Source organism: Hypanus sabinus, unplaced genomic scaffold (genome assembly GCF_030144855.1).
Source record: "Hypanus sabinus isolate sHypSab1 unplaced genomic scaffold, sHypSab1.hap1 scaffold_414, whole genome shotgun sequence".
Lineage (NCBI taxonomy): Eukaryota > Metazoa > Chordata > Chondrichthyes > Myliobatiformes > Dasyatidae > Hypanus > Hypanus sabinus.
In genome coordinates, this window is record NW_026781294.1 from 195,019 (window position 1) to 217,198 (window position 22,180).

At 46.6% G+C, this 22,180-nt stretch overlaps 1 protein-coding gene across 1 annotated transcript; it reads right to left on the minus strand.

Annotated features, from left to right (window-relative positions):
* Nucleotides 1–11,713: 11,713 nt before the first annotated feature.
* Nucleotides 11,714–19,349, minus strand: LOC132388806 (zinc finger protein 239-like). Its single transcript, XM_059961225.1, has 2 exons — nt 19,078–19,349; nt 11,714–13,860 (listed from the first exon to the last, which is right to left on the minus strand). Exon 2 carries the CDS (start codon nt 13,459–13,461, stop codon nt 12,586–12,588), a length of 876 nt encoding a protein of 291 aa, XP_059817208.1. The 5' UTR covers nt 13,462–13,860; nt 19,078–19,349; the 3' UTR covers nt 11,714–12,585.
* Nucleotides 19,350–22,180: the final 2,831 nt, after the last annotated feature.

A 22,180-nucleotide genomic window follows, 5' to 3' on the forward strand; every position in this document is an offset into this window, starting at 1 on the left:
TCCTTGCCCTAGTCTCCCACTTCTCAGGTTTGGACATTTTCTCTTGATGTGTCCCTCTTGACTATAATTATAGCATTTAAACACTCCACCTCCAAGTCTCTCTGTTCTCGACACTGTTTCATTTCCTCTGGTTTTCCGAGTCACTTGATAGTGTGGTGGGGTGATATTTGGAGTGGGTCCCCCACCCTCATTTTTCCAGGCACTTGCATTACCTCCAACAGCCAGCAATTTCCCATTAGCGGGTTTATTTGGCCTTTGTGTCTCCTTTTCCCATGCTCTACTCATTTTCCTCAGTATCCACGCCTCATTATGTGTACGGCCAGTGGGACGAAACATGTCTAATACCTTTTTAGATTCATCGGTAGAGTGAGCCACCGATTAACCATCTATTTAAGGGCCCTGGTCCTAAATGGTCTCGATCTACTTTTGCTCCATATACTCCTTGGAACACCGTCCATAAACGGGAGGCAAACGCTGTGGGATGTTCACCTCTCCTCTGGTAACATTTGGCTAACGCCTCTACAGGATCGACTCTGTTAATACCCATAACCGTCAATATTGCCGTCTTTAATTCCTCATTTGTGCCCCCACCTTGTTGTTGTATATTTGGCAAAGCCCAGTGTATATTTGGATGCAAACACATTATAATCAATTTCCTTACCTCGGTGTCATCCAGACCGTGTATTATTCTCTGATGATTAGTGGCTAGAAACAGTTCCCGAGGATAATCTCCGAACCCACAAATACCTATATCTTTGGCAATATCTCTGAGCTGCTGTACTCCGAACGGAGTAGTGTATGTTATATTCTGGTTTTGATTTCCTGCTACAGCTCCCCACTCTCGAATAGTAACTACGGGAGCTAGTGGTGCCGTTGGCACAGGCGATTCCTGAGTATTGTATGCGGGCGGGGGATCCTCAGGAAAAAGCGCTTCATCATTATCAAGACTATATCTAGTCGCATCATCGGCTAAACCGTTCCAATCTATATCTGCATATTCACTCTCTTCCCCTCTTTCTGATCCAAAAGTGCATATTATCCCCTTCTGTGCAGAAAGTTGGTCCTGCAGCTTTTGTATCTGCTTTAAACACTTTGTATGGTCACTAATATTACTTCTCTTCTCAGAAACTGATTTCTGTATCATATTTATAGCTGTTGTTAAATGTCTGCACTTTTTCTTTAACTCTTCTGCTTGACTCGGCTACATTAGCTTCCTTTTCCAGTTTACTCTGTTCTTTAACGAGTTTCCCGCATTTCAGCTGAAACTGATCCATATGCACCAAATCCATACTTCTTTGTCCCTGTAAATATGTAAAATTTCCCTTGAGGATTTGTAACTCCTTTCTAAGCATTCTGTTTTTGTTTTCTAACTCCTCTCGGATTCTTTTGTTTTCGTCTGCTAACTTATCTCTCTCAGCGTCGGCTTTTTTTGCGATTTCCTATTAATTCCTGAGGGAGGCAGGTAACTGCTACTGGCTTCAGTAATCGCCTAAATTCCTTGTCCGACAATTTTCCTCGGGCAATTCTAAACAACACTTCGCCGCCTTTACCGCTGGTGTGTCCAGCACACACCCCGTATTTTGGCTATTCCCCAATAAGTACTTCTGGAGGAATTCCCTCCGATCAAAGCTAGCCAAGTCCTTCGGACTTGCAGATTTCCCTAAATTCTTCATCCTGGGTCTCTACCAACCAGTTACCCAGCCCCGATTTCTCTATTTCTCACCCACGTGGTCCGGCTCGAGTCTCGTGCTGACTCAACAAGAGATTTAACCTCGAGCCCACCCAGGGACGCCAATTCTGTTCGAAAGAGAGAGAGACAGATACCGCTTCTACCTCTTCCAATTATTCTGAGTGAGGTACAGAGAGTTCTGTATTTACTGACAATTACCTGTATTGTTCAAACTAACTGATACTTGAAGTCATACACTAAATACCCTGTGCGCACACCTGCTGAGTACCCCTGACTCTGCTGGATAGTCAAGGAATATCAAAGGTATTACCCGGGCGGAAGAATTTACGCTGGTCAGACGCTCCTTGTCCCTCGTGATCCCGACACACTCTCCACGTGCTTCACGCAGGGTTCTTCTCGCTTGTGTCTACGATGGTTATTCTTCGAAGTTACCACCCCCCAGCACCCACAAGGCATCCACTATTATATCCATTCCTTATCAATTCAAACGTCGCATTCCGCAGGTCATGTGTCTGGCCTTTAACACCTGGTCATTGGCCTTGGTCCAAAGCAGCATCCATCTATTGTCCTCTCCCCATCAAGGGACAGTTGCTGACTCATGGCTCTTTGTTTTCAGTCAGCAATGAGCTCGAATCACCTCAGGCATTCACAAGTCTGCATGTTATAGCCAACCAAAAAATATCTCACAAACAAATTCCTTATTTGAAAATGACCTCCAGTCCAAGAGTTTAGTGGTCATTGTGTCTTCTTTAAAACACTAATCAAGTCCAGCATGTCAAGCTCACAAAATGGAGAATCGAGTGTCTTCACAAAATGGCAGTTTCCATCCCCCAAACACACGGCAAGAACAAAGACTGTTCCACTGTCCTTGATTCATTTGAATTCACTGATTTGAAGATTGTCATTATTTCTGGCCAACACCTCAAACTCCATTTCTGTAGTTTGCCTTTTGGTTCCCACACAACCAAAGCAGATAAGGGAATGTACCCCAATCAATTCACCAGCCCCCAAATTGGTAACCATCTCCCGGACCAGCCCCCAATTTGTGCCGTACCCCGTAACTGGGTTGCCAAACCAGCAGAAATGGAAGACACTTTGGAATCTGGTGGTACTGTAACTAAAGGTGTTTATTAGCAAAGTACGTAATACAATACAAAAATAAAATGCAAATATGTATATATTACAGGATAACAGGATATACATGTTGTCCAAAATAGGGAGAGGTTAGCAGCGATAAGGAGGGGTGTAGGAGGCTGGAAGCCAACTCTGCAAGTGGATGAAGTGCCCCAAACCTCTCTCCTCACTACCATTCAGGGTCCAAAACAGTCCTTCCCTTGTGAGGCAACTCTTCAGCTTCGTGCCTGTTGAAGTTATCTTCTGTTTTCTGTCCTCCCGGTGTGGCCTCCTTTACAGTAGAGAGACCCGATGTAGTCTCTGCATTGAGACCTAATGAGATTCTGCAGATGTTGGAGATGCAGAGTAACATACACAAAATGTGTGAAGAACCCAGAAGGCCAGGTAGCATCTACGGGGGGGAGAAGCATAGCATACATTTATTCCTAAGACCCTTCCTCGGAAATGGAAGGAGGCTGAGTAAGATGTTGGGCAGAGGAGGAGGCGTACAAGCTGGCAGATGATAGTGAAGCCAGATAAGAGTGAAGGTGAGTGGGTGGGGGAGGTGGAAGATGAAGTGAGAAGCAGTGAGGTGGTAGGCAGAAAATGCAAAGGGCTGAAAATAAGGACTCTGAGATGAGAGCGGACTATGGGAGAAAAGAATGGAAAGGAGGCATCAGAGGGAGATGACCAGCAGAGTGCAAGAGAGGAGGTAAGAGGGGATGCAGAACCGAGAGCGTGGGGTGTGGGTGGAAATAAGTGGAGGTGGAAGTTAAAAGCATCGATGCTGTCAGGTTGGAAGCTACACAGAGGTGTGGCTCTCATTATGTTTGTCCAACAATGGACCGATATGTTGGAATGGGAGGCAGAGTTGTTTTGAAATGATGAGCCACCAGGAAATACATTTTATTGTGGAATGTGCTTGACAAAGAAATTTTCCAATCTACATCAGGTCTCACTCAGGTACAGGAGGCCGCACTGGGAGCACAGGATACAGTAGAAACTGACAGACCCGCAGGTGACACGTTGCCTCACCTGGACGGAGTTTGCAATCCTGAATGGTGCTGAGGGAGGAGGTAAATAGGAACGTGTGGCACTTCCCTCGCTTTGCAAGGATACGTTCCAGGAAATAGATTAGTGGGGGGAGATGAGTGGACTAGGAAATCCTGATGGAAAGCAGTGAGATGGGGCGGGGGGTGGTTAGAAAAAGATGCGTTTGATGGTTGGAGTTAAGAGAAGTTGTGGAAGTGACTGGAATATGGAGTGAAGGCAGATTTTCAGGAAATAGAGCAATTGGGTGTGAGATTGGCCTCAGTGGTGGTGGAAGGGAAACTGCATTCTTTGAAGGAGGACATTTCGGACGATCTAGAAAGCAAAACTTCGCCCTGTCAACGAATGTGGCAGAGACAAAATAGCTTTTTTTAAAAAACAGCGAACAGCATGGGTAGAGGTTTAGTCCAGATATCCATGCAAATCGGTATTTTTATAAACAAAAAGCGCCACTGGCAGTGTCTGTCTCGGGTCAGCTGTCGCCTGAATACTCCAGTGTGGATGGTGGAGGGGTTTGCAGAGATGGCGAGTGCTGTAGGGGTCAGAGGGGTTTGCAGAGATGGCGAGTGCTGTAGGGGTCAGAGGGGTTTGCAGAGATGGCGAGTGCTGTAGGGGTCAGAGGGGTTTACAGAGATGGTGAGTGCTGTAGGGGTCAGAGGGGTTTGCAGAGATGGCGAGTGCTGTAGGGGTCAGAGGGGTTTGCAGAGATGGTGAGTGCTGTAGGGGTCAGAGGGGTTTGCAGAGATGGCGAGTGCTGTAGGGGTCAGAGGGGTTTGCAGAGATGGCGAGTGCTGTAGGGGTCAGAAGGGTTTACAGAGATGGTGAGTGCTGTAGGGGTCAGAGGGGTTTGCAGAGATGGCGAGTGCTGTAGGGGTCAGAGGGGTTTGCAGAGATGGCGAGTGCTGTAGGGGTCAGAGGGGTTTACAGAGATGGTGAGTGCTGTAGGGGTCAGAGGGGTTTGCAGAGATGGCGAGTGCTGTAGGGGTCAGAGGGGTTTGCAGAGATGGCGAGTGCTGTAGGGGTCAGAGGGGTTTACAGAGATGGCGAGTGCTGTAGGGGTTAGAGGGGCTTACAGAAATGGGGAGTGATGGAGGGGTCAGAGGGGTTTGCAGAGATGGTGAGTGCTGTAGGGGTCAGAGGGGTTTGCAGAGATGGCGAGTGCAGTAGGATTCAGAGGGGTTTACAGAGATGGCGAGTGCTGTAGGGGTCAGAGGGGTTTACAGAAATGGGGAGTGCTGTAGGGGTTAGAGGGGCTTACAGAAATGTGGAGTGATGGAGGGGTCAGACGGGTTTGCAGAGATGGTGAGTTCTGTAGGGGTCAGAGGGGTTTGCAGAGATGGCGAGTGCTGTAGGGGTCAGAGGGGTTTACAGAGATGGCGAGTGCTGTAGGGGTTAGAGGGGTTTACAGAAATGGCGAGTGATGGAGGGTTCAGAGGGGTTTACAGAGATGGCGAGTGCTCTAGGGGTCAGAGGGGCTTACAGAAATGGCGAGTGCTGTAGGGGTCAGAGGAGTTTACAGAGATGGCGAGTGATGGAGGGGTCAGAGCGGTTTACAGAGATGGGGAGTGATGGAGGGGTCAGAGCGTTTTGCAGAGATGGCGAGTGCTGTAGGGGTCAGAGGGGTTTACAGAGATGGCGAGTGCTGTACGGGTTAGAGGGGTTTACAGAAATGGGGAATGCTGTAGTGGTCAGAGGGGTTTACAGAGATGGGGAGTGATTGAGGGGTCAGAGGGGTTTACAGAGATGGCGAGTGCTGTAGGGGTCAGAGGAGTTTACAGAGATGGCGAGTGCTGTAGGGGTCAGAGGGGTTTACAGAGATGGCAAATGCTGTAGGGGTCAGAGGGGTTTACAGAGAAGGGGAGTAATGGAGGGGTCAGAGGGGTTTAAAGAGATGGGGAGTGATGGAGGGGTCAGAGGGGTTTGCAGAAATGGCGAGTGCTGTAGGGGTCAGAGGGGTTTACAGAGATGGCGAGTGCTGTAGGGGTCAGAGGGGTTTACAGAGATGGCGAATGCTGTAGGGGTCAGAGGGGTTTACAGAGATGGCGAGTGCTGTAGGGGTCAGAGGGGTTTACAGAGATGGCGAGTGCTGTAGGGGTCAGAGGGGTTTACAGAGATGGCGAGTGCTGTAGGGGTTAGAGGGGCTTACAGAAATGGGGAGTGATGGAGGGGTCAGAGGGGTTTGCAGAGATGTGAGTGCTGTAGGGGTCAGAGGGGTTTACAGAAATGGCGAGTGCTGTAGGGGTCAGAGGGGTTTACAGAGATGGCGAGTGCTGTAGAGGTCAGAGGGGTTTACAGAGATGGCGAATGCTGTAGGGGTTAGAGAGGTTTACAGAGATGGCGAGTGCTGTAGGTGTCAGAGGGGTTTGCAGAGATGGCGAGTGCTGTAGGGGTCAGAGGGGTTTACAGAGATGGCGAGTGCTGTAGGGGTCAGAGGGGTTTACAGAGATGGCGAATGCTGTAGGGGTCAGAGGGGTTTACAGAGATGGGGAGTGATTGAGGGGTCAGAGGGGTTTACAGAGATGGCGAGTGCTGTAGGGGTCAGAGGGGTTTGCAGAGATGGCGAGTGCTGTAGGGGTCAGAGGGGTTTACAGAGATGGCGAGTGCTGTAGGGGTCAGAGGGGTTTACAGAGATGGCGAATGCTGTAGGGGTCAGAGGGGTTTACAGAGATGGGGAGTGATTGAGGGGTCAGAGGGGTTTACAGAGATGGCGAGTGCTGTAGGGGTCAGAGGAGTTTACAGAGATGGCGAGTGCTGTAGGGGTCAGAGGGGTTTACAGAGATGGCAAATGCTGTAGGGGTCAGAGGGGTTTACAGAGACGGGGAGTGATGGAGGGGTCAGAGGGGTTTAAAGAGATGGGGAGTGATGGAGGGGTCAGAGGGGTTTGCAGAAATGGCGAGTGCTGTAGGGGTCAGAGGGGTTTACAGAGATGGCGAGTGCTGTAGGGGTCAGAGGGGTTTACAGAGATGGCGAATGCTGTAGGGGTCAGAGGGGTTTACAGAGATGGCGAGTGCTGTAGGGGTCAGAGGGGTTTACAGAGATGGCGAGTGCTCTAGGGGTCAGAGTGGTATACAGAGATGGCGAGTGCTGTAGGGGTTAGAGGGGCTTACAGAAATGGGGAGTGATGGAGGGGTCAGAGGGGTTTGCAGAGATGGTGAGTGCTGTAGGGGTCAGAGGGGTTTGCAGAGATGGCGAGTGCAGTAGGATTCAGAGGGGTTTACAGAGATGGCGAGTGCTGTAGGGGTCAGAGGGGTTTACAGAAATGGGGAGTGCTGTAGGGGTTAGAGGGGCTTACAGAAATGTGGAGTGATGGAGGGGTCAGACGGGTTTGCAGAGATGGTGAGTTCTGTAGGGGTCAGAGGGGTTTGCAGAGATGGCGAGTGCTGTAGGGGTCAGAGGGGTTTACAGAGATGGCGAGTGCTGTAGGGGTTAGAGGGGTTTACAGAAATGGCGAGTGATGGAGGGTTCAGAGGGGTTTACAGAGATGGCGAGTGCTCTAGGGGTCAGAGGGGCTTACAGAAATGTGGAGTGATGGAGGGGTCAGACGGGTTTGCAGAGATGGTGAGTTCTGTAGGGGTCAGAGGGGTTTGCAGAGATGGCGAGTGCAGTAGGATTCAGAGGGGTTTACAGAGATGGCGAGTGCTGTAGGGGTCAGAGGGGTTTACAGAAATGGGGAGTGCTGTAGGGGTCAGAGGGGTTTACAGAGATGGCGAGTGCTGCAGGGGTCAGAGGGGTTTACAGAGATGGCGAGTGCTGTAGGGGTCAGAGGGGTTTACAGAGATGGCGAGTGCTGTAGGGGTCAGAGGGGTTTACAGAGATGGCGAGTGCCGTAAGGGTTAGAGGGGTTTACAGAAATGGGGAGTGATGGAGTGGTCAGAGGGGTTTGCAGAGATGGCGAGTGCTGTAGGGGTCAGAGGGGTTTACAGAGATGGCGAGTGCTGTAGGGGTCAGAGGGGTTTACAGAGATGACGAGTGCTGTAGGGGTCAGAGGGGTTTACAGAGATGGGGAGTGATTGAGGGGTCAGAGGGGTTTACAGAGATGGCGAGTGCTGTAGGGGTCAGAGGTGTTTACAGAGATGGCGAGTGCTGTAGGTGTCAGAGGGGTTTACAGAGATGGCGAGTGCTGTAGGAGTTAGAGGGGTTTACAGAGATGGCGAGTGCTGTAGGGGTCAGAGGGGTTTACAGAAATGGGGAGTGCTGTAGGGGTCAGAGGGGTTTACAGAGATGGCGAGTGCTGCAGGGGTCAGAGGGGTTTACAGAGATGGCGAGTGCTGTAGGGGTCAGAGGGGTTTACAGAGATGGCGAGTGCTGTAGGGGTCAGAGGGGTTTACAGAGATGGCGAGTGCCGTAAGGGTTAGAGGGGTTTACAGAAATGGGGAGTGATGGAGTGGTCAGAGGGGTTTGCAGAGATGGCGAGTGCTGTAGGGGTCAGAGGGGTTTACAGAGATGGCGAGTGCTGTAGGGGTTAGAGGGGTTTACAGAAATGGGGAGTAATGGAGGGGTCAGAGGGGTTTGCAGAGATGGTGAGTGATGGAGGGGTCAGAGGGGTTTACAGAGATGGCGAGTGCTGTAGGGGTCAGAGGGGTTTACAGAGATGACGAGTGCTGTAGGGGTCAGAGGGGTTTACAGAGATGGGGAGTGATTGAGGGGTCAGAGGGGTTTACAGAGATGGCGAGTGCTGTAGGGGTCAGAGGTGTTTACAGAGATGGCGAGTGCTGTAGGTGTCAGAGGGGTTTACAGAGATGGCGAGTGCTGTAGGAGTTAGAGGGGTTTACAGAAATGGGGAGTGATGTCGGGGTCAGAGGGGTTTGCAGACATGGTGAGTGACGGAGGGGTCAGAGGGGTTTGCAGAGATGGCGAGTGCTGTAGGTGTCAGAGGGGTTTACAGAGATGGCGAGTGCTGTAGGGGTCAGAGGGGTTTACAGAAATGGGGAGTGATGGAGGGGTCAGAGGGGTTTGCAGAGATGGTGAGTGCTGTAGGGGTCAGAGGGGTTTACAGAGATGGCGAGTGCTGTAGGTGTCAGAGGGGTTTACAGAGATGGCGAGTGCTGCAGGGGTCAGAGGGGTTTACAGAGATGGCGAATGCTGTAGGGGTCAGAGGGGTTTACAGGGATGGCGAGTGCTGTAGGGGTTAGAGGGGTTTACAGAAATGGCGAGTGATGGAGGGGTCAGAGGGGTTTACAGAGATGGCGAGTGCTCTAGGGGTCAGAGGGGTTTACAGAGATGGGGAGTGATGGAGGGGTCAGAGGGGTTTGCAGAGATGGCGAGTGCTGTAGAGTTTAGAGGGGTTTACAGAGATGGTGAGTGCTGTAGGGGTCAGAGGGGTTTACAGAGATGGCGAGTGCTGTAGGGGTCAGAGGGGTTTGCAGAGATGGCGAGGGCTGCAGAGGTCAGAGGGGTTTACAGGGATGGCGAGTGCTGTAGGGGTTAGAGGGGTTTACAGAAATGGCGAGTGATGGAGGGGTCAGAGGGGTTTACAGAGATGGCGAGTGCTCTAGGGGTCAGAGGGGTTTACAGAGATGGGGAGTGATGGAGGGGTCAGAGGGGTTTGCAGAGATGGCGAGTGCTGTAGAGTTTAGAGGGGTTTACAGAGATGGTGAGTGCTGTAGGGGTCAGAGGGGTTTACAGAGATGGCGAGTGCTGTAGGGGTCAGAGGGGTTTGCAGAGATGGCGAGGGCTGTATGGGTCAGAGGGGTTTACAGAGATGGTGAGTGCTGTAGGGATCAGAGGTGTTTACAGAGATGGGGAGTGATGGAGGGGTCAGAGGGGTTTACAGAGATGGGGAGTGATGGAGGGGCTGGAAGGTTTTTTTCCACAGATGGCGAGGCGTGTTTGGGAGCTTCTCCACCACGACGGAAATGCACTTTACCTCTAGCTCAAAAATGGCTATTTGCTTGTAACAAAATGAAATTGTCTCCGAGTGTTTCGCCTCTAATGCAACATTAAGCTGAGGTAACCTGTGCACCAAAGGGCAGACCTGTAGCCCCTGCACTGTATTCCATCTCCTGTTTCTTTGCCCATTCCTTTAATCTGATGAAGTTGTTTTATTACCTCTCTACTTCTTCAAAACTACCTGTCCCTCCACCTGTCTTGGTATCATCAGCAAACTCTGCAACAAAGCCATCAATTCTAACATCTATGTCATTACCATGTAATATGAAAAGAATCTGTCCCAACACAGGTCCCTGTGGAACATCAATAGTCACTGCCATCCAACTGGAAAGGGTTCCCCATATTACTATCTTTGCCTCTTGCGAATCAGCTACTGCTTTATCCATGCAAGAGACTTTCATGTAATATCATGGGCTCATTACTTGTTAAGCAGACCCATGGGTGGCACCTTGTCAAGTACCTTCTGAAAGCCCAGGTGCCTATCATCAACTGATTCCCCTCCATCTACCTTGCTTATTACTTCTTCAATAAATTCAAAGAACGTCAACATACTTGTCAAGTATGATTCTCCCTTTAAGACAACATGATGAAAATGGCTGATTGTATCATGTGCCCCAAATACCCTGAAAATACATCCTCAACATCCGAATCCAATATCTTCCCAAACAGTGAGGTCAGACTACCTGCCTCATAATCTTGTATCTTCTACCTCTCTACCTTCTTGAAGAGTGGAGTGATATTTCCAAATTTCCAGTCTTCCAGAACCATACCAGAGCCCACTGATTCTTGAGGCATTGTTACTAATCCCTCCAGAATCTTTTCAGCCACCTCTTTCAGAACTCTCAGATGTGCACCATCTACTCCGGGTGACCTGTTTACCTTCAGACCGTTCTGCTTCCCAAGAACCTTCTCATGAGTAATGTAACTTTACATAATTCTGACCACTGACATCTAGACATTTATCATCCTGCTCGTGTCTTCTGGAGTGAAGACTTATGTAAAATACTTATTCAGTTCATCTGCCAGCTCCACGTTCCCCATTACTACCCCTCCAGCCTCGTTTTCCAGTGGTCTGCTATCCATTCGCACGTTTGTTATATCCATATTAGTGTATTATTTTTTTCAAAATACCTTAGTCCCATTCCAATCTGGAAACTTCACAAAGAAAAACAAGAACTGAAATGACAAATTCAGAAAACCCTATTTACCACTTAGATGAAAATTACCGAGGACAGAACTGGGAAGAGCTATAATAGTCATTTAAAAAAATCAAATGTCTGATAAGATTTCTAAAGTATACATTTTCATACAAAATAAACAGGATTCAGCACACCAGACAGGTATATACAAATCTGATTTGAAATACAGACCAGAAAACTTAAATGAAAGGCCAACTCAGAAAAATGAATCATCACTATGGAAGAAAACATTAACCAGTGGAATGAGTATGACCCTCCATGGGAGACATCCCAATGATCTGAGCAGACCAGATGGTGACAAGGAAGCATCGAGCGCCCGACTCAGAGTTGGAGACCTCTTCCCAGAAACGGGTGCCTTGGGGAATTACATTTTAAAATAAACAGAAATACATAAAAGACAAACAAAAAAGGCAATAAATGCAGAAAATGCCGGGAGAAACCAGACACAATCCAACACATTCCAGGATCCTGCAGCAGTTTAACTCAATCTGATTACTTACAAAGGTACAATCAGGTGGTAAATATCATTCACCAAAATCTTGCTTTAAAACACAAACCCATTCATGACCACTATAACTTCATTATAGCACCATGAATTTAGGCCTGATCCAGTTTTAGAGTCAAAATCTTACAAACTATAGGATAATCAATACATTATTGCAGATAGGACAATCCATAATAACCAAATGGATATAATATTACAGGATAAGCAAGCAGGAACAACTCCCTCAATAGAAAAAACTATTCTGAACACACTAGTTCCACAACCAATGGAGTACCTCACCACAGGCATTATTTGTGTCATCAGTCAGACAATTGAATTATTATCTCTGTCAATTAGCTTCCAAATGTTGCTACTCTGTCATTCGTTGTCCGCCCCGTTGCTGGTTCCCTTCTCCTCATCATACGGTCTTAACCCGACCATCATCCAGAGCCCCAAACTCTGCCCTGTGCAGACCAGCCTCTGGTTTCTAACCCCACTTGGTTGAACTAATGGTTTCCCATTCTGCTTTCAGCCTTTACAGGACAGTGGTGTTTTCTAACAACCCTTTAGAAGCAGGGAAAATGACCCATAATGTGGAAATGAGCCCTGAATAAGGGGGTTAACTGCCAATGTCATTCCTCTTCACCCCAGAAATTGGAGGATTTCAAAGGACTGTCATAGAACTGAATCACTGGCAGGGTTCAACCAGCCTGAATTGACTCTACTGTACTCTAGCTGTGTTATAAATTCACTAAGTACTGGAGACAGAGTTTAAAATAGAACTAATTATTTGTCTCAGACCCACAATATTAAACTCCAGTCCTATTAAAGGTGAATGTGCAGCAGAAGAAACTCCTGCCATGCCCAGTGACCAGGGTACAGAACTGGGTGTGGGGAGCAGCAGCAATAATTGCAGAGTTCATCACCGACAGTCACTCTTGAAATTGCATTCCGCAACGGTGATGGGCAAATCTCCAGCATGAAGCTTACTAAAACTTTCTCCCCAGTGTGAACCCAGCAGTGTGTCACAAGGTTAGATTACTGAGTGAATCCCTTCCCACATTCACAGCAGGTGAACGGCCTCTTCACAGTGTGAACTCAATGATGCACATTTGGCGGAGATGTCTGAGAGAAATTCTTCCCAATGTCTGAGCAGGTGATCAGCCTCCACCCAGTGTGATCTCGCTGGTGTCTCTGTACATGATTGATCGGCGGGATCCCTTCCCACATTTACAGCAGGTGAATGGTCTCTCCCCAGTGTGAACTCGCTGGTGTGCCAATAAGGAAGATGACCGAGTGAATCCCTTCCCACATTCTGAGCAGCTGAACTGCCTCTCAGCATTGTGAACTGACTGATGTCTCAGTCGGTGAGATGAGCAAGTGAATCCTTTCCCACAGACTGAGCAGGTGAACGGCCTCTCCCCAGTGTGAATTCGTCGGTGAGCCATTAGGTTTGATGACTGACTGAATCCCTTCCCACAGTCTGAGCAGGTGAATGGCCTCTCTCCAGTGTGAACTGTCTGGTGACTCAGTAGGTGACATGCCAGAGAGAATCCCTTCCCACAGTGTGGGCAGCTGAATGGCCTCTCTCCAGTGTGAACTCGCTGGTGACTCTGTAGATTGGATGATCGAGAGAATCCTTTCCCACATTCTGAGCAGGTGAAAGGCTTCTCCGCGGTGTGAACTCTCTGGTGTCTTTGTAGGTAGGATGACTGACTGAATGTCTTCCCACAGATTGAGCAGGTGAATGGCCTCTCCCCAGTGTGAACTGTCTGGTGTATCTGTAGGTCAGATGATTGAATGAATCCCTTCTCACAGACTGAGCAGGTGAATGGCTTCTCTCCAGTGTGAACACTCTGGTGTCTCTTTAGGTGGGCTGACTGAGTGAATGTCTTCCCACAGTCTGAGCAGGTGAACGGCTTCTCCCCAGTGTGAATTCGCTGATGTAGCTTCAGTTGAGATGAAGAAGTGAATCCCTTCCCACAGTCCATGCAGGTGAACAGCTGCTCCCTGGTGTGAACTCGCTGGTGAGCCATTAGGTCAGATGACCAAGTGAATCTTTCCCTATAACTTCAGCGGCTGACCAGCCTCTGCCCAGTGTGAACTGACTGGTGTGTCCACAGGTGGGAAGACCTTCTGAATCCCTTCTCACACACAGAACAGGTGAATGGCCTTGCCCCAGTGTGAACTTGCTGATGTACCTTCAGTTGTGATGACCAACTGAATCCAATCCCACTGTCTGAGTGGGTTCTCCCATGTGTAAGATGATGGGCATGCCAGTCGGTCAGATGATTGAGCAAATCCCTCTCCACAGTCTGAGTAGGAAGGATGGTCGATTGAATCCCTTGCTCCACTCCTAAAATATCTGGACAGAGACAGCAAAACTGGTGTGTTGTGTTTGAATTCCCATAGACAAATTCCTTGTTGTTTTTAACCTGTAAAAAGATTTACAAAATCCATCAATGGGTATAGGTCAAAATTTCAGACGAGATCACTCGAATTGTCAAGGTGTAATCTGGCATCACACTGTTACAGTGAGGTTCTAACTGGGCACAGTGCTGGGTTCAGGAATGACCATCAAACTCTTTGATGCTCTTCCTGTCTCTGTAAGAATGGGACATTTCTGCCGTCTCCAATCTGTGACCTGGCTCAGTTTGACTCTCTCCATTGGTGTCATTCCCTGTTGCCACTGAGCTGTATGGCTGCCTGGCCCCACAGGAACTGAAACAGTCTCACACAAATAGTCTTTCTTGTCACGTAGATGGAATTTCTTTGATGTACTGTTAATTTAAACGGCCACAGTTTTAATGCCATGTGAATATCTCCCACTCAGCTGTACAGGATTGTTGGTCAGCACAGAATTCGAGTGAATGTTAGTATTATTTCAGGCACTTGTCACAGTCATGGAAAAATACAATACAGACACAGGCCCTTTGGCCCATCTAGCTTATGTTGAACCATTGAAACAGTCTACTCCCGTAGCCCTACTATCCAGGTACTATACGAACCTCTTAAATGTTGAAATCAAGCACGCATGCACCACATGTGCTGACTACTCATTCCACACCCAGATGATCAACAGTGTCAAGATGTTTCCCCTCAAGTTTCCCTTAACGTTTCACCTTTCACACTTAACCCATGGCCTCTGGTTGTAGTCTCACCCCATCTGAATGGAAAAAGCAAACTGGCATTTACCCTATCTATGCCCTTCTTTCACAAACAAATCTCCACTCAATCTTCTATATTCCAAGAAATAATGTCCTGACCTGTTCAGCCTCTCCTTGTAACCCAAGTGCTCCAGACCTGGCAACATCCTTGTGAATTTTCTCTGAACTCTCGGAACCTCTTTTACATCTTTCATGTAGGCAGGTGACCAAAACCGCACACAATACTCCAAATTAGGCCTCACCAATGTCTTGTACAAAGTCAACATAACGTCCATCTCCTGTAATCAGTACGTCGGTTTATGAAGGCCAATGTGACGAAATCTTTCATTCTGTCCCTATCGATCTGTGACACTACTTTCAGTGAAATATAGACCTGTATTCCCAAATCCCTTTCTTCTACAACACTCCTCAGTGCCCGACCAGTCACTGTGTCAGACCTACCCTGGTCTTTGCAGCTGGTCCAGTTCACAGTGCAGGCCATGACAGTCTTCCTCTCTGAACACTACACCACCAGACTTGGTGTCATCCACAAATTTGCTGATCCAGCTAACCACACCATCATCCAGATTACTGATATAGATGACAAACAACATCAGACTCAGCACTGATCCCTGTGGCACACCACTAATCACAGGCCTCCAGTCAGGGAGGCGACCATCTGCTACCACACTCTGGCTTCTCCCAAAGACAGTGTCTCGTCCAATTTACTATCTCATCTTGAATACTGAGTGACTGAACCTTGTTGACCCACCTCCCATGTGAGACTTTGTCAAGTGCCTTGCTAAAGTCCATGTAGACAACATCCGTTGCCTTGCCTTCATCCACTTTCCTGATAACTTCCTCGAGAGACTCTATAAGACTGGTTAGACATGACCTACCATGCACAAAGCCATGCTGCCTATCCTTAATTAATCCACATCTATCCAAATACTTATACATCTGTTTCCTGCACATACGTTCCAATAACTTTCCCATGACGGATGTCAAGGTCACCGATGTATAATTTCCTCGTTTATTATTAGAGCCTTTCTTGAGCAGCGGAACAACATTAGCAACAACATTGGGAACATCCAATCCTCCAGTACCTCACTTGTCACTGAGGATGTGCTTGAGCCCCGACAATTTCTGTACTTGGTTTCTGCAGGGTTCCAGGGAACAACCTGTCAGGTCCAGGGAATATATCCACACTATTTTGCCTTAAGACAGCAAACACCTCCACTTCTGTAATCTGTCCAGGGTCCGTGAAGTTAATGCTGCTTTGCCTCACTTCTATAGATGCTGTGTCCATCTCCTGAGTAAATATAGATGTAAATATAATATTTTAAATCTCCCCCATATATTTTGTCTCCTCATATTGATTACCATTCTGAACTTCAGGAGGATTCATTATTTTCCCTTGCAATCTTTTTGCTCTTAACATATTTGCACAATCCCTGAGGATTCTCCTTCACCTTGTCTGCTGGGGCAACCTCATGCCTTCTTTTATTTCTTTCATAAGTGTTCACTTGAATTTCCTGTACTTCATAAGTATCCCATTTGTTCCTATTTGACTGTACCTGGTATGCAACTCCTTGTTATTGAACTGGGAGAGGAAAGCCAAAGGGGTGATAGAAGATTCATGAGTTTGGGGAACGAAACAAGAATGTGTCTGATATCCCACTGGTAAGGCTTGCCAGTGCTGCACGGTGGGTGGGGTCTGTGAAACTAAAGTTGCAGGGGAATGGGAGCCTGAATAACAGAACAGATAGTGGAGAGTTTGTGGAGACAGATGTTGTTCTGTCCTCAGACAAGGTCAGGAATGAAAAACGTTGAGCATGATGCAGTGAATATGCTCAGCCCTGTATATTGCAATACAAGGAGTAGCGTAGGAAAGGTGGATGTGTTCAGGGCATGGATCAACACCTGGAATTAAGACACTAGGATCTGGCAACTGTGGACTGGAACAGGCTGCTTTATGGCAAAGGTGTGCTTGGTCAGTGGGAGGCCTTCAAAGCGAAATTTTGAAAGTACAAAGTGGGTATGTGCTTCTCAGAATAAAAGGTAAAGATCGAAATTGTAGGGAACCTTGGATTTCAAGAGATATGGAGACCCTGGTGAAGCACAAAATGAAGTTGCATAACAGGGATAGGCAGGCAGGTTCTAATGGAGTATAAAAAATTCAAGAGGACACATAAGCAATAAATCAGAATGGCTAAAGAACAGCATGAGGTTGTTGTCGCAGAAAAGATGAAGGATAATCCTCAGGGCTTCCAGAGACAGATTAAGAGCAAAAGGATTGTAAGGCAGAAAGTTGGTCCTCTGGAAGACCGGAATGCAATCCATGTGTGGAACCAAAGCAGATGGGGGAGATGTTAAATATTTTTTCATCTCTATTTACTCAGGAGATGGACAAAGCGTCTAAGGGAGTGTGAAAAAGCGGCATTAAAATCGTGGACCCTGTACCAATTAAAGAAGAAAAGTTATTTTGCTGTTCAACATAGAGCATAGATGTCTACAGCATATTCCAGTCCATTCAGCCCACAATGTTGTGCCAACCATGTAACGTACTCTACAAACTGCGTAGAATTTCCCTAGTGCATAGTCCTCTATTTCTCTAAGCTCCATGTTCCTAACTAAGAAGCTGTTAAAAAAAAACCCTATTTTATCCGCCTTTACCACCGCTGCTAACAGTACATTCCATGCATGCACCACTCTCGGTGTGAAAAACTTACCCGATATCCCCTCGGTACCCATTTCCAAGCACTTTAAAACTATGCCCCCTTGTGTTAGCTTTTTCAGCCCTGGGAAAAAGCCTCTGACTATCCACACGATCAATGCCCCTCATCATCTTATACACCTAAAAAAAGGCTCTAAACATAAAAAAAGGAAAATATTCTTTGCTTTGAAGATTTGTTAGTACAGAAGTTAGTTTTTTTTTACACAGAGAGTGGTGAGTGTGTGGAATTGGCTGCCAGTGGCGGTGGTGGAGGCGGAAATGAAAGGGTCCTTTAAGAGAGTCCTGGATGGATACATGGAGCTCAGAAAATTAGAGGGCTATGGGTAAGCCTAGGTAATTCTAAGGTAAGGATATGTTTGGCCCGGCTTTGTGGGCCAAAAGGCATGTATCGTAATGTAGGTTTTCTATGTTTCAGTGTAGACAAAATATAAGGCTATAGAACGGGTAAATTCAAGCAGGCTTTTCAAATGATGTTAAGTGTGACAACAACCAGAGGTTATGGGTAAGTGGGGAGGTGAAAATTTATGGGGAACATGTGGAAAATCTCTTCAATGAATTGGCCATGAGAGTGCAGAGTGAAATGCCAGCACAAGTGGTGCACGCCAGCTCGGATTCACCGTTTCAAAGAAGTTTGGAAGGGAGCCTAGATGGTAGGTGTTTGGAGGGCGATGGTCCCAGTGCAGGTAGATGCATTAGACAGCTTGAATGTACTTTCAGCATTGACTAGATGGGCAAATAGTCTGTTTCCATACTGAACTTCAACATGTTTCTATGACAGAGAAGCTGGCCGAACTTGTTTGGAAATTAGAGAGAGTGCAGAGGCGATTTACTAGGATGTTACCTGGGTTTCAGCAATTAAGTTACAGAGAAAGGTTGAACAAGTTAGGTCTCTATTCATTGGAGCGTAGAAGGTTGAGGGGGGATTTGATCGAGGTATTTAAAATTTTGAGAGGGATAGATAGAGTTGACGTGAACAGGCTGTTTTCATTGAGAGTAGGGGAGATTCAAACTAGAGGACATGATTTGAGAGTTAGGGGGCAGAAGTTTAAGGGAAACGCGAGGGGGTATTTCTTTACTCAAAGAGTGATAGCTGTGTGGAATGAGCTTCCTGTAGAAGTAGTAGAGGCCAGTTCAGTTGTGTCATTTAAGGTAAAATTGGATAGGTATATGGACAGGAAAGGAGTGGAGGGTTATGGGCTGAGTGCGGGTAGGTGGGACTAGGTGAGATTAACGATTCGGCACGGACTAGGAGGGCCAAGATGGCCTGTTTCCGTGCTGTGATTGTTATATGGTTAAAATTTACTGGTCCTGATATAACCCGATTAACTGGAATCCACTGTACTGTTGAAATGTAGTCAGTTGTAACGTAGGGAACGAAAACAACCAGGGCAGATAATCTGTTAGTGATTTTGGTTGAGGAACAGAGATTGGTTTAGAAAGAGAGAAGGATTTCCCACTAGACAAAAGGTTATGGCATTTGTTACATTTGCCTGAAAAAGCAAGTATAGATTTAGTTTTGAAAGAGAGCACTTCTGGCATTATGGCGTTCTCCCCGTATCGCTCTGAAATGTCAGGATTGCTTAAGTGTCTGCTCAGGCAATTGAGATTCTAACATAGTGGCAAGGATAAGCCAAGCTGACACCTTTGGAACGCAATAATTTTTCTTACCCTCTGCGAACAGAACTATATAGACTTTTTACAATGTTTACATGATTCTTCAATCCAGTTCAGGAAAATTATGTTTTACAGCCTATTGCATTGTTCCTTACAATTGTCCATCCACCTCCAGAGCCTCAAAATCCTGGAACCCTGAAGACAAGGTAGTCTTCTAAGCCTTGTTCTTGGCATATCATATAGTTGTGTGACATTGACAGCTGGTTGAATTCCTGCAAAGAACCAAAGTCAGGGTGTAACTCCAGCTCAGGGTCTTCAAAAGTAGCCTGGAAGGGAAAAATAGAGATATTAAAGATAGAAATAGAGCTGTTTCTGAAGATGCCAGCAAAGGAGTCGCCATTAGGCACCTTCGTTCTCCTAAGCTCCTCCTCCTCTAAGGATATCCCAACATCCATGAGACAGTATATATGATTGGCTACTGTTCAAAATTAAGGTCAGACATACACAGCAGGAGGTGATTGATTTGCTTGCCCTTTTAAGAGGGACGCAAGGTTTGTAACAGCAGTCTAGCCACTAAATCCTGTTTGAAGATACGCCTAGTTCAAGAGTATCCTAAAGGGCAACAAGAGAATGCTTTCAAGGTGTATGTTATGCTCAAAGACCAGAGCAACAGATCCTTAGCCTGTTCAGTGTTCACTGATCTGTTTGCTATCCATTGTGATTCTTCATCCTACATCTTGAACACCTGTAGTAGCCTAATGGAGAGATCAGCTAGAAGAGAGAGAGATTATCAGATTGAAGCATTGAATGGTGACATTACTCTTACACTTCCAACACTAATTGAGTGTAATGACATTCCAGACAGTCAGAAAGAAATACCAACGCCTGAGGCTGCTCTCTAGAACCTTAAGTGTTGTGCCAAACAGATCCCACCTGTAGATGATACAGGCCAAATCCCACTTTGCCTTGGTAGAGATATCCTCACAGCACACAAGATCAGGAAGGATATCAGTGGTCATGGCAAAGCACCCTTTGCACAGAAGCTGAACCGAGGATGGGTTCTTGTTGGTGATATATGTTCAGGGAACGTACACAGGCCTACTGTTCACAGCTTTACAACAAACATTCTGGAAAATGATGGGGTGGTAAATTGGATTAGTAAATATGCAGATGATACTAAGGTAGGTGGCGTTGTGGATAATGAAGTAGGTTTTCAAAGCTTGCAGAAAGATTTAGGCCAGTTAAAAGAGTGGGCTGAATGATGGCTGATGGAGCTTAATGCTGATAAGTGTAAGGTGCTACATTTTGGTAGGAATAATCCAAATAGGACATACGTAGTAAATGGTAGGGCATTGAAGAATGCAGTAGAACAGAGTGATCTAGGAATAGTGGTGCCAAGTTCCCTGACGGTGGAATCTCATGTGGATAGGGTGGTGAAGAAAGCTTTTGGTATGCTGGCCTTTATAAATCAGAGCATTGAGTATAGGAAATGGGATGTAATGTTAAAATTGTACAAGGCATTGGTAAGGCCAAATTTGGAGTATTGTGTACAGTTCTGGTCACTGAATTATAGGAAAGATATCAACAAAACAGAGAGAGTACAGAGAAGCTTTACTAGAATGTTACCTGGGTTTCAGCACCTAAGTTACAGGGAAAGGCTGAACAAGTTAGGTCTTTATTCTTTGGAGCGTAGAAGGTTGAGGGGGGACTTGATAGAGGTATTTAAAATAATGGGGATATATTGAGTTGATGTGGATAGGCTTTTTCCAATGAGAGTATAGGAGATTCAAACAAGAGGACATGATTTGAGAGTTAGGGGGCAAAAGTTTAAGGGTAACACGAGGGGGAATTTCTTTACTCAGAGAGTGTGGAACGAGCTTCCAGTAGAAGTGGTAAAGGCAGGTTTGGTATTGTCATTTAAAGTAAAATTGGATAGGTATATGGACAGGAATGGAGGGTTATGGGCTGAGTGCGGGCCAGTGGGACTATGTGAGTGTTAGCATCGGCACGGACTAGAAGGGACGAGATGGCCTGTTTCCGTGCTGTAATTGTTATATGGTTATATATATGGAAGGGAAAAGGTAGGAGTGACAACGCAGCAGCAATGGCTGGAGTTTCTGGGAACAATTCAGGAGATGAGTGATCGATACATCCCAAAGAAATGGAAGCATTGGAAAGGCAGGAGGACGCAACCAAAGCTGAAATGAGCCAAAGCCAACATAAAAGCCAAAGAGAGAGCAAACAAAAGAGCAAAAACAATTGGGAAGCTTTGAGAAACCAACAGAAGACCGAAAAACAAGTCAGATGAGTTTAGGACATAGAATGATGATTAATGAGTCAGTCATTAAAGAGCCTTGGCAGCACCCAACAGTCTGAGGCATTTAGAGGAACAAAATATCTGGGGCTTCAATATCTCTTGAGAACCAAGGTTCCCTGCACCAGTTACCTTTCACCTTTTATTTTGACAGACACATACACACTCTACACCCTCAAAATTTCACTTCTGAAGGCTCCCACTTACCAAGTACTCCTTTGCCAGAAAGCAGCCTGTCCCAAACCACACTTGTCAGATCCTTTCTGATACCATCAAAATTGACCTTTCTGCAATTGAGAATCTCAACCCGTGATCCAGAACTCTCTTTTTCCTTATTTACTTTCAATTTCATGGCATTATGATCTCTAATTGCAGTCACCAGCCATGGATCATTTCCTAACAGCTTATTGCACACTTATACGTCAGGAATTCTAGGTAGTGATTAAGGCCACATTTGACAAACTCTACCCCATCTATTCCTTTTACAGCATGGGAGTCCCAGTCAATATCTACCTTTGTTTCTTGGCATGGTCTGGGACCTCTCTACAAATTTGTTCCTCCAAATCGCTCAGACTGTTGGGTGCAACCAAGTCCCAATAATGGCTAGAATATCATAAAACCCTGTCTTCAGCTCATTTGGAATCTGGACAGAAGGAATGGAGACAGGCTAACCCCTATTGATATCAATGGATCTGGGGTTGAGAGGGTGAACAACTTTAAGTTCCATGGCACAAACGTCACCAAGGATCTCACATGGTCTGCATATACTGGCTGTGTTGTGAAAAAAGCACAGTGCCTCTTTCACCTCAGATGGCTGAAGAAGTTTGGGATGGGGACACAAATCCTAAGGACTTTCTAAAGGAACACAATTCAGAGCATCCTGACTGGCTGCATCACTGACTGGTATGAGAACTGTACTTCCCTTAATTGCAAGAACCTTTTAC